Below are 12,945 nucleotides of genomic sequence, written 5' to 3' on the forward strand. Positions count from 1 at the left end.
CAAATGTTCCCTTATCGGAACATCCCCGGGGCCTCCGGCCACTCCGGATTGTGGCCGCTACTGCCAAAATGTCGAATTTCATGTCCGGTATCAAAAACCATAAAGTTTGGTACCCATATTACACCAACTCTTACGGTCCGGCAAATGTCCCCCCATCGGAACATCCGCGGGGCCTCCGGCCACTCCAGGTGGTGGCCAGTTCCAATGATCGACTCACGCGACCGGCATGTCTTAGCTGGTCCTTGCCTCCAAGCCATCTGCTCCCGGACCTCCAGGCCGTCTGCTACCGGGCCACCAGGCCATCTGCTTCTGATGTGTCCTCGTCGTCGTCCAGCAATAGAATGAATTTTCGGGACCGACCGAGCCGAGTTTTGTTGGCTCGTCGACGATCCGAAAATTATGAGGTGGAGTGGGGGAGATTTTAGATACATCAATCTACGTCTCTCGGTCGACTGATTGGGAAACGTTCGTTCATCCAACCAGCGTGCACCAAAAAGAGGGGAAATTTGCCGAGAGGGGAATTCGTCACGTAACGTTTTCGTTTCGCGAAAATTTTGGATTGACACCACGTATAGAAACCTTAGGACAAAGTTCTTTGTCAAAATTCGAACCAAATATATCAGATTTCTAGCTTTTTTTTTTTAAATTACCCCAAAATCCAAGCTGGAAACCCCGATACGACCGAAAGTATATCTTTTCTTTGTAAAATTAGTCATGAAATAACAGCAATTCATTGCCCAGATACAAATTTGATCATTAAAAAATGCAAAACATGGATTATTTATTTGGCTGTTTATTACCCAATAGGTTCCGAAATAGTAGTTTTTACAATTTCGTCGTGAAACTTACTTACTTTTGCTGTCATTATTGAACGACGAAAAAGCCTACTTTTCTGTACCAAAAATAACAGAATCGAATAGCAACACTGAAATGGGTGCTGAAAAGTTGAACTTTCAGCACTTGTTCAAAAGTAACACTTTTCAACATTTTTTATTTAAACGATTTATTGACAAAATACATGAAAATTTTACTTAAAATTTCACTCAATGGGTGTTTTTCGAATTGCAAAAATGTTGTATGGAACTCGTTGCAAACTTGTTTTTCAGCTCTTCGTATTTATCCATCTCGGTGAACGGTTGGATAAATTTACGACTCGTGCTGAAAAAATCATCATTTTGCAACTTGTTACATAAACTACTATTTCAATCCTCTGCCACATAACACCATTACATTTTAAAACATTTTAGAATCAATCACTTTGTAGAAAGCAGTTTTCTGAACAAGTTCCATAAAAAAGTATCAGGTTTGGTTCAATATAAGCAGAGAAATGCCCAATTTCCTGAAATAAATAGTGCATTTCTCCAAAATGTCTTAATTTGATTACTTTTCACATGATGGGCACTGCATAGAACAAAAAATCATGGCAGTATTACATCTGGGAAGGGGTACATCTTTTATGTCAGACCTCTGGAAATGCGTAATTTTACCACTTTTCTGCTGTAATGTCACTTTTTCAGACTAAATTGAGGTAAAATTACATCATAAAAGAGGTAGCTTCCAAATTTACATTATTTTTTACTGTGTGCCTACTAAGATATTTTTTATGATGATAATATTTTAATGAAACATAAAAGTTATAAAAAGGTTTTGACAAAAATAATGTAAATTATTCTATAGCATTCATTACAAAATTCAGTAGGCAATGCCCATCATGTGAAAGGTACTCAGAAAAAAAAATCATGGTAATATTACATCTGGGAAGGGGTACATCTTTTAGGTCAGAAAAAGGTGTAATTTTACCTCTGGAAATGTGTAATTTTACCACTTTTCTGGTGTAATGTCACTTTTTCAGTCTAAATTGAGGTAAAATTACATCATAAAAGAGGTAATATTCAACCTTCCAAAATTAAAGCTTCCAAATTTACATTATTTTTTTCTGTGTAATTAAATTAATAAGTTTTGGAGAAAGGCACTATTTATTTCAGGAAATTGGGCATATCTCTGCTTATATTGAACCAAAACTGATACTTTTTTATGGAATTGTTCAGAAAACGGTTGTCTACAATGTGATTGATTCCAAAATGTTTTAACGTGTTAAATTGTTGTGTGCCAGAGGATTGAAATAGTAGTTTATGCAACAAGTTGCAAAAAGAAGATTTTTTCAGAACGAGTCGTACATTTATCCAACGAGGTTCACCGAGTTGGATAAATACGAAGAGTGCTGAAAAAATCAAGTTTTGCAACGAGTTCCATACAACATTTTTTGCAATTCCGAAAAACACCCTTTTTAAGTCAAATTTTCATGTATTTTGTCAATAAATCGTTTAAATAAAAAAAATGTTGAAAAGTGTTACTTTTCGAAACAAGTGCTGAAAAGTTCAACTTTTCAGCACCCATTTCAGTGCTGAAAAGTAGAACTTTTCAGCATTTATTTTGAAAAGTGTTGTTATTTTTGGTACAGAAAAGTAGGCTATTTCGTCGTTCAAGAATGACAGGAAAAGTACGTAATTTTACGACGGAATTGCAAAAAAATAATTTTTGGAACCTATTGGGTAATAAACAGCTTATTTATTAAATAATCCATGTTTTGCATAGTTTAATGCTCAAATTCGTATCCGGGCAATGTGTTGCTGTATTTTCATGACAAATTGTACAAAGAAAATAATTATTTTCGTTCGTATCGGGGTTTCCAGCTTGGATTTTGGAGTAATTACAAAGAAAGCTAGAAATCTGGTATATTTGGTTGGATTTTTTTCGGTGGAGGTCAAATATGGGTGGGTCATTCCATCTGAACTGTGCACGAAAAAGTTCAAATTTGAAAATTAACCTCTCCAATCCTGCTCAAATTTGGCAAGGCTGTTGAAACTATCAAAACATGCAAGAATTTCAAAACATGCAATCGGACCACCCCTCCTTTTTTTACCTCCCCAAAAAATCGACTTTTTGGTGATTTTTGAGCAAACCTCCTAATTTTAAACGGCGATAGCTCAGAAACCACAAATCTTAGAAGGTCGGTCTTAGACTCGATTCTGAAGGAAATTGGACGTTAAATCCATTTCCGAGATCAAAATTTTGATTAACTTATTTTTTCTACCTGTATTGCGCAATTGAAAACTTGAATGGACGTATCTCAAAACACCCCAAGTTTTTTTTTATTTGACCTAACCATCGTATTCCCCGGCTAATTTTACATAAGAATCACTTATCGACAGAAATGAATATGTTTCATTCCAGAGATATCGAATTTTAAAGTTTTGAGTATTTGAGATTACCTACATTCGCTTCATTCGCCGCATCTGCTAGAAGCACACAAGCGCGCTGTTCAGTTATTACTACTTGTAGTTCTGGGAGCTGATCAATTCAATTTATTATTTTACACAATTTTCAAATAGCTAATACCTTGATCAATCTATTTTTTGTTCAAGGGATATTTATTGGGTTATATTTTATGTACCGCTTATTACGTTTTGCTAACCGTTTTAGAGTACCTCGAGGCCACTAGGGTCTTTGTCATTAATATGCTCAAGATACATTTGATTAATAGATGACTTTGCTCAAGATACATTTAATTACAAAAAAACCTTATACGTTTGGACAGCGGCCGTATTGTGTTCCAAAAATCCGAAATGATAGAAGAAAAAAAACTTTACTGTTCGGACGGTGTCGAAACCATCGCAGCTAAATTTTGGGAACTAACCGCTTCGCAGCAGATCAAACTCTGTGCATAATATTTTCTTACATTTTTTCAGTTTTATACTTTCCAGAAATCCTTTTCCTACTCCTTGTGATCGTCTTCCACGAGAATACAACGTATCAACAAATTTTCTTCATTTTAATTCATTTTTTTACTCAACGCACTTTTTGTTTAGTGTTACTTCACAAGATCAATTCTCGGATTAGTTTTCAAAAAGCCGTAAGAGCCATTGGTAAACAAAGTCCTTTTTGCATCGGTATTCGACCTACTTACGAAAAACCAATATCAAAAATGCTCGAGATTGTTCATCTACACGTCGTTCAAGTGCCCAATACTTGAAATTAATGAAATTTTGTTTCATTTTCGAGAAAAACGAAAATTAGTGTCAGAGGTCACAGTGGCTCTTACGGCTTTTTGAAAACTCACCCGAGAATTGAATGATCAATTTTTCTGCTCGCTCCGTCGGAATCCAATTCGCCCTGTACTGTGTGTCGTTATTGCTCTGTTCTGTGGGTTAGCACAGATAATCATCTCTCCTTTTTTTCTTAGCAGATAAACATTCGCGATATAACTCCAGTTTTCTACAGTGTTATACAGTTTATTTTTGCCCAATTTGCTAAAGATTATTCAATATGAAATCATATTCCAATAGATGACCAGGGAGCAGTTTTTGAAAAGCCCGCTTGTGTGTATCTAGCAGATGTGGCGAATGAAGCGAATTTAGGTAATCTCAAATACTCAAAACTTTAAAGTTCGATATCTCTGGAACGAAACATATTCATTTCTGTCGATAAGTGATTCTTATGTAAAATTGGCCGGGGAATAGGATGGTTAGGTCAAATAAAAAAAAAGTCGGGGTGTTTTGAGATACGGCCATTTTAAGTTTTCAATTTCGCAATACAGGTAGAAAAAATAAGTTAATTTGAATTTTGATTTCGGAAAAGGATTCTACGTCCAATTTCCTTCAAAATTGAGTCTAAGACCGACCTTCTAAGATTTGTGGCTTCTGAGCTATCGTCGTTTGAAACTAGGAGGTTCGCTCAAAAATCACCAAAAGGTCGATTTTTTGGGGAGGCACAAAAAAAGAGGGGGTCATCCGATTTGGATGAAAATCAGGATTCTTGCATGTTTTGATAGTACCAACAGCCCTGCCAAATTTGAGCAGGATTGGTGAGGGTAATTTTCAAATGCTGTTCCGCTTCAGATGGAATGACCCGGGTCAAATATAGTTGGTTAGAGTCCCCTAAGACTACTTGCAACGCGGCTCTACTTTGTTCTAGCTGTTTCATTTTTCAAATAGAACTGAAACAGACCACCCGCAACGCGGAAAAGCAGTTTTATTTTTCGAGCAGTATTTTGAAACCGAAATAAAACTGCTCGACGAGTTTGTTTCGAACATGAGACGATTTGGAACTGGAATAGAACTCAGTTTCAAAAAAATCAGATATATAGAGATTTCCACGTTTTCTTACACACACACTATGATGCTGTGTTGATAATCATACGCACACAATTAAAAGCATTTTTTAAAACAACATTTAGATCAGCGCGTTGCGAGAATCGTGTTCTATTTTCATTTCCGCCAGTTCTAAAAATTTAAAACTGCTCGCAATTTGAAACAATTTTAAAACTTCGCGCTGCAGACAGTCTAAGGCATATTCACAAGAAGTTTGAGTGATATGTGAATGCACTGATTTTCTGTGACTTATTTGAACAAATATCCCATAAAATCCAAAAATAATCTTCAAAAAAAAAAGTTGCTCTAGACCCCCCGACGAAATATTTCCGTATACCCCGCAAAATGTTGGGAGAGAGCCCTTCTTTCACGGTGCCAAATATTAGACATACCGATATGTTATCATTAGTTTGTTCTAAAAAACACACCGTGGGAAGAACGTGGGGTTAAATTACACAGTCTTTATTAAATTCAGCTCGCAGTACTCATAACCTTGTGTGAAACTCAATGTTTTCACATTTTCTTTTTTAAGTATAATATTGTGAACTTTTTTAACTTTGGTAATCCAAAATTTATTATCACTCTGAATCATTCCGCATCATTAACCTACAAGTATTTTTTATACTATTCGAAGCATAGGGATACCACAGTTTGATGAATCGGTTTGCTAACTGTCAAGGCCCGCTAACATGCATGTCATCGCTCTTTAAATTCTTACTTTTGCATCATACTACAAAACAGAATCATACTAATAAATCGAAGGATAATCAATTTTTCGAGGTTTTTTTTTTAAGAATTCGTCCTGACACATGTTCTATATTATTGAGTACCAGTAAATATTGATCTAGGGTACTGCATTTCGAAGCCTCTGTGTTCTTAGCTTGCTGGTTTTCCTATCTACACAGTACAAAATTCGGTGTAGAATTGCATGCGAATGCACATCACCTTTGTGAGCAAAAGCATGCGATATTGTATGAGGAAACGTGTACACAAAAAGCATGTACGGAAGAAAAAAATAACCCTAAAAATATCATCAATCCGACGAGAGTCATATCCAGCATACCAAGTCCGCGCCCCAACCTTCTCGGATATCTAATTGGATCAATATCAATGTAAGTTCCCCATTCATCGTATACAAGTAATACAGTGTACGACGTACGGGAAAGCTACTGCTACATTGGCGTTGAAACCCAACAATCACAAGACGGTGAGATATCCGAAATTGTTGAGTGCGGACTTGGAAATCTGGATAAGACTATCACCAGATTGTTGTTATTTTTGGGGTATTCAATATATTTTCTTTTCGTTCGTACATGCACCCAAAGGAAAATTATATCTCAAAATCTACAACATTGGATTTGTTGCAGAAAATGTCACATTTTATAACTTTTTTGCAGCAAGCCCGTAGATCATTTTTGCCCGCGTGTAAAAATTTCAGCGATCTGCAGTTCTCACCAACACATATAATGCTGGCCCGTCCCGAGCAACACTCCAAAGAGAAGCATATGTTGGTGCTCTTTCACTCACTTTTCATCAAGCGTCCATGGCGCGGTGGTAGCGTTTCGGATCAATAACCAAGAAGTTGGAGGTTCAATTTCTCGTTCTGCTAAGTGTTTTTTTTTTGTGAAATACAACCAAAAAGCCGTTGGTAATGTCGATAATTGTCGGTAACGGGCAAAAATGACATAACCCTATAACGCAAAAAAATGCATGAGGACAGATTTCATGCAGATTCTGATATACTTTCATTCCGCCATGCATCACTATCAAGCGACTGCCAGTTGGGTGTGCTTTTTGAGTACACGTTTTCTCATACAATATGACATGCTTTTGCTCACAAAGGTGATGTACATGCGATTTTACCATCGGAGCAGTTCTCTCAGATTTCGGTCATTCGTTTTTTGTATTTTTCAATCCGGCTGAAACTTTTTTAGTGCCTTCGGTATGCCCAAAGAAGCCATTTGGCATCATTATTTTGTCCATATAATTTTACATTCAAATTTGGCTGCTGTCCATGCAGAAATGATTTATGAAAAATCAAAAATCTGTATCTTGTGAAGGATTCTTTTGATCGATTTGGTGCCTTCGGCAAAGTTGTAGGTATAGATAAGGACTACACGGAAAAAAGTGATACACGGTAAAAAAATAGGTGATTTTTAATTTCACTTTTTGTCACTAAAATTTAATTTGCAAAAAAACACTATTTTTATTTTTTTTTATTTTTTGATATGTTTTAGAGGACATAAAATGCCAACTTTTCTGAAATTTTCAGGTTGTGCAAAAAATCTTTGACCGAGTTTTCGAATTTTTGAATGAATACTGTTTTTTTTTTTCAAAAAATTTAAATATTGGTCGCAAAATTTTTTCAACTTCAATTTTCGATGTTAAATCAAATTTACAATCAAAAAGTACTCTAGTGAAATATTGATAAAGTGCACCGTTTTCAAGTTAAATCCATTTTAAGGTTACTTTTTGAAAATAGACGCAGTTTTTCATTTTTAAAATTAGTGCACATGTTTGCCCACTTTTGAAAAAAATATGTTTGAAAAGCTGAGAAAATTCTCTATATAAAGATATTGCCATGCGAAGGTTTAAAAACAGAAAAAATGATGTTTTCTAAGTCTCACCCAAACAACACACCATTTTCTGATGGTGATATCTCAGCAACTAATGGTTTGATTTTCGATGTTACAATATGAATTATTTGTGAAATTTTCCGATCTTTTCGAAAAAAATATTTTCAAAATTTTTAAACCAAGGCTAACATTTTAAAAGGGCGTAATTTTGAATGTCTGGCCATTTTGAAATGTTAGTCTTGATTTAATTTTTTTGAAAATATTGTTTTCGAAAAGATCGAAAAATTTCACGAATGTTTCATATTTAAACATTGAAAATCGGACCATTAGTTGCTGAAATATCGACATTAGAAAATGGTGGGTTGTTTGGGTGGACTTAAAAAACATCAATTTTCCTGTTTTTAAACCTTTGCATGGTAATAATCTCAACAAAGTTCAAAAAAGCAAAATATAGAGGATTTTCTCAGTTTTTTTTTTGAAAAAAATAAATATATATTTGAAAAAATCAAAAATTCATAACTCGGTCAAAGATTTTTTGCACAACCTGAAAATTTCTGAAAAGTTGGCATTTTATGTCTTCTAAAACATATAAAAAAATGAAAATAGTGTTTTTTTGCAAATCAAGTTTTAGTGACATAAAGTGAAATTAAAAATCACCAAAAAAAATTTTATCGTGTATCAAAAAAAAAAGCAATCCACACCTACAACTTTGCCGAAGACACCAAATCGATCAAAAAAATCCTTCAAAAGATACAGATTTTTGAATTTTCATACATCATGTTTGAATGGACAGCTGCCAAATTTGTATGGAAAATTATATGGACAATGATGCAAAATGGCTTCTTTGGGCATACCGAAGCCACCAAAAAAGTTTCAGCCGAATTAAAAAATACAAAAAATAAAATTGAAGAAAAAATACCGATTTCGTAGAGAATTGCTCATCGTAGTTTTTGCTGTGTAGTTAGCATAAGAGAGCACAGAGGCATTGAATTATGATTCGTGACATCACACTTATACTGATTTTACTATTGATTTCAACCATTTTTTTTTCTCTGAAGCTTAAATTGTACTGCTGAATAAATAAGAAAAATACATGTTTAGACACATTATTTGACTACTAATTACTTTTCAACGCTTTACTAGAATGTTTTGGATTTTGAAAAACTGGTTAAACTACACGCAAATTAAATCAGGCAATTTCATTTGCTTTTTGCAGAGTCATTGAAAACTCATCGTAGCATATTTAGAAATAAACGAGGGGGAACAACTCCGAATAATATCCCTGCATCGCTGCAGCCTCTAGGAGGAAGCATGTCTTCTTCTGGAGGCTTATTGAAGGATTTAGGTCATCCTGGTTTCAACGAGACACTGAAATCCCACAACACTGTCACATTTAAATTAGTTAAAACAGGTGAGCGAAGCACACTGGGAGATTAAGGATGGTGTTTACTTATCGACGCTAACGGCTTTTTTTGCAGTTTCCGACTTCACCGAAACCCTAGCACAACTTTACGAACAACATGCCGAAGCACTACAGTTACTTGTCTCAAATTACCGAAAAAGAAATGGCGAGCTGCGAAAGGAAAGGTTAGTTGGAACGCATCATAAGTAATCAGAATGAAATCTTAAGACAGTTCCCAATTGTGCAATTATTTAGAATCTGCGGTAGAATAGCATACAAATTCCTTTTTTGAACTCCTTAAAGAGATATAGGGGGAATTCTCATATATGTTAAGCACAAGCTCGTAACTCTATCCAATTTGCTAATTTTCACTATTCAAACAACTTTTATTGTTAAACTTTTGATACAAACTTGCTTGCTCACTCCATATCTGCTGAAGATACTTTTTATGAGCTGTAATTGAAATTCAAAGTGCTGATATGCCAACATTAGAGGCACTGTTCCCATATGTCGCCATTAGAATTTAAATAGAATACAAACAAAAAACACTAGATGTAATTTTATGGTACCCGAAATTTGCCTGTAATAATTTGGGTTCATCTATTTCAGACCAGCATGCCAGTCAAATTTATTCTTCGCTTGGGAAACATTCATGCAAGAAATCGAAGCTGATTCCCAAGCAACCATCGATGTCGCCAGCGCTCTCTCCAGACAGGTAAATTCTCGTTGGTAGTAAATATAAATGGAGGTGGAATTCGTTAGTTGTCTGCATTCTTGTTAGCCTCACGAAAAAGCATGGTTCTAAAGAAAAGTTGTCCGATCGGGCTCAACATTGTTGTGGGGGTTCCTTAGCCGTAATAATTAGACCCGTACTTTTTTGTTTGGCTATTATCTTGACCTACGTTGTGTTAGGGTGGTTCAAAAAATTGCCGTTTTCGTTGATTTTCGCTAAAACCACATTTTTCATAAAAACATTACTCCACGCCACTACTCTATTGGACCAAAATTAAAGATAGGCTTTCAAGAAAAAAAAGTTTCAAAAAGGTCGTATGAAAACTTGAACTGCTGTTTTGAAGGTCTCGGCACTAAAAAACCTTTGTTTGGAAATATTGTTATCGGATTCCTCGGGAAATTGTACCTACACTACATATCAAAAATGGTGAAGTTATATTAACAGGATTCCGAGATAAGATTTCTTCAGAATAAAAACGAAAACGTGACGAATACGGGAAAAATCAACATTATTTTCATCAAAACTGCGGTAAATTGGAAATATAAGAAATTACGTTTGCGAGTATAAATTTAAAAATAATTAAATAATTCTAAAAATCATAATGAAAAATAAAATTAATTCATTTTTTTCAGATCGCTCGACCCCTGTTGGAACGTTCTTTCTACCGGAAAGTACAGAGCAGAAAGGTTTTCACTCACAGGGAATCATTCGATACCATTATTTCAAAGACTGAAGATAAACTATCGAAATGCCGAATAGATTACAAAGATGCGTACATTGCTCACCGTCAAAATCCGACCCAGCAAACACTGACACAGTACATCGATTCCCACAACGCGTACGTTCAGCAGTTGCATGCCACCAATGCAATGTTGAACGAATATCATTGCGAGACTTTGCCGCAGCTCATGCAGGAATTGGAGGAAATTTACAGTGATTTATGCACCATTGTTTCGGAAGCGGTGTTGCAAACGGCAGAATCAATTTCGGCTAAAGTGAGTATGTTTTGTTGAAAACGAGTTACATATCATCTATCATCATGTCATGTTTGTTAGCTCATCATTATCAATGACATTCTTAAGGTAATCGGTGAACGTTAATTTTCATGGTTGATTGAGTATAATGCTCTAAACTGCCCCTGTTTGCAAAAATGTCCCATATACTTGTATTTTTTTTAAGAGAATAAACTGTATTTCCTCCGGTTTTGTTACTGGAATTTTGAACCAACCTACAACATTAGTTCAATAGTGATTATAGGACATTTATGCAGACATGGGCAGTAAAAGATCTAAAAAACAATCAAAATTTTTCCTTAAGGGGTTACATACATGTAGAAAATCAAAAAAATTCATATTACAGAAAATTTATAAAATCCACTTAAAAGATGATTTTCAATCACTCCTGAAAGTTTCATGGAGATATTTCATGATATAACTGAGTTAGAGACGATTTAAGCTCAGAATTTTGCCATGCGCAAAGCCAACTGTCTAACTTTCTGAGCGTTTTTCTCTGAACACCAAGTTGATTTACGGGTGCCACGATATCTCGAGATGGGATAGACCAAATTGGCTGAAATTTTGGGTGAAGACTCCCAAGACATGTCCGGTGTGCATGACAAAGCCCGATTTTGAAATTTTGAATTTTCAAAAAATACAAAAATCAAAAACTGGCGATTTTTTATATGAAAAACTGAAAAAATATTTTTATCTTTTTTTTTAAATAAACTTTTTGAAAATCTGCCTTCGTCATGCACACGGGACCGGTTTAACGAGTCTTCGCCAAAATTTTGAGCCGATTTGGTCGAAGCAATGTTGAGATATCGTGGCACCCGTTTTCTGAAACTGCCAACTTCAAATAGCTATATCTCGGCAATGATACAACCAAATGTCTTCAAATTTGTTTTGTTAATAGATGAAAATGTGTATTTTGATGCCCTGAAAACAGATTTTGAAAAAAGTTTAATTATGTGCTCAAACCGACCTCTGACATTTATGCCGATTTACATGTATGTAACACCTTAAGCTTTTCACTGTTAATAAAGCTACAACAATAACAACTTCAATAAACACCAACCAATTTTTTAACAGGCGCTCGAACAATCAAAACGGTATGACAACTTGGCAAACCAGTGCAAAAATGTGTCTCCCTCACAGGACCTAGGATACTTTGTTCGTAGCCTACCAGTTCCTGCTAACTCCCAACAGATTCCTAAAAAGCCTTTTGCCCCACCTCAGCCGGAAGAAGGGGAAGATTTTGTAGATTACGGAATTAATATTTTGGTAAGAAAAAGATACAAATTGTAACGAACTCATCCTCAATAACATACATTTTTTTTCGTGGAGTTTTGTGAAATGTGGACCTTTTAATTAAACAGAAGAAAATCATAAAGGATCAAAACTATTTGTTAGGCTATGTTGACTACTATGACTATGACTATGACACAAGAGCCAGCGTGACACCAACACAAATTTACTTATTTAAAACGTTTTTTATTCAGACAGCATTTTTTTGTTTCGCCATTAGGGTGACCTACATCGTGCTAGGATGGTTCAAAAATGCCAATTTTCGTCATTTTTCGCAAAAAAACCCTTTTTTCAAAAAAACAAAACGTCATTTCATTCGCTTTTAGCTGTCTTAGATGCAAAAGAAAGGTGATTAGTTTGGCTATTTGGGAGAAATAGTAAGAAGTTTCAAAAATCAAGCTAAACATTCGAAAAAGTCGTATAAAACTTAAAATGGCGTTTTGACCGTGTCTGAACCAGCCTATATCTGAAAATATTTTTATCACAAAAAATTGGCGATGTCGAACCGTACGTTTCCGGGATATGATTTTTTGAAAATAAAAACTGCGTTTTTCGACACGCCACTCGCAAAACCAGAACAATTACGGAAACGAGAAAAAATAACTTTTTTCACTAAAACTGCGGTAACTTTTAAATTTCAGCGATGTTCTATAAATTTTTGGGTATAAAAAATTTCGTAATTGGAAGCACAACTTAACCAAACATGTATAGATCAACGCTAAAATTTTAAAGTTATAGCATTTTTAGTGAAAAAATGATTTTTTTCTCGTTTTTGTCATTT

At 35.0% G+C, this 12,945-nt stretch overlaps 1 protein-coding gene across 1 annotated transcript in view; it reads left to right on the forward strand.

The window, feature by feature from the left end:
* Window positions 1–12,945, forward strand: part of LOC6052802 — a 106,559-nt gene that overhangs the window by 28,700 nt on the left and 64,914 nt on the right. Inside the window, 5 exon segments of the mRNA XM_038262831.1 lie at window positions 8,943–9,137; window positions 9,205–9,313; window positions 9,738–9,843; window positions 10,494–10,856; window positions 11,949–12,140. Coding sequence (XP_038118759.1) covers window positions 8,943–9,137; window positions 9,205–9,313; window positions 9,738–9,843; window positions 10,494–10,856; window positions 11,949–12,140 — 965 coding nt within the window.

Source organism: Culex quinquefasciatus, chromosome 3 (assembly GCF_015732765.1).
Source record: "Culex quinquefasciatus strain JHB chromosome 3, VPISU_Cqui_1.0_pri_paternal, whole genome shotgun sequence".
In the NCBI taxonomy this organism is placed as follows: domain Eukaryota; kingdom Metazoa; phylum Arthropoda; class Insecta; order Diptera; family Culicidae; genus Culex; species Culex quinquefasciatus.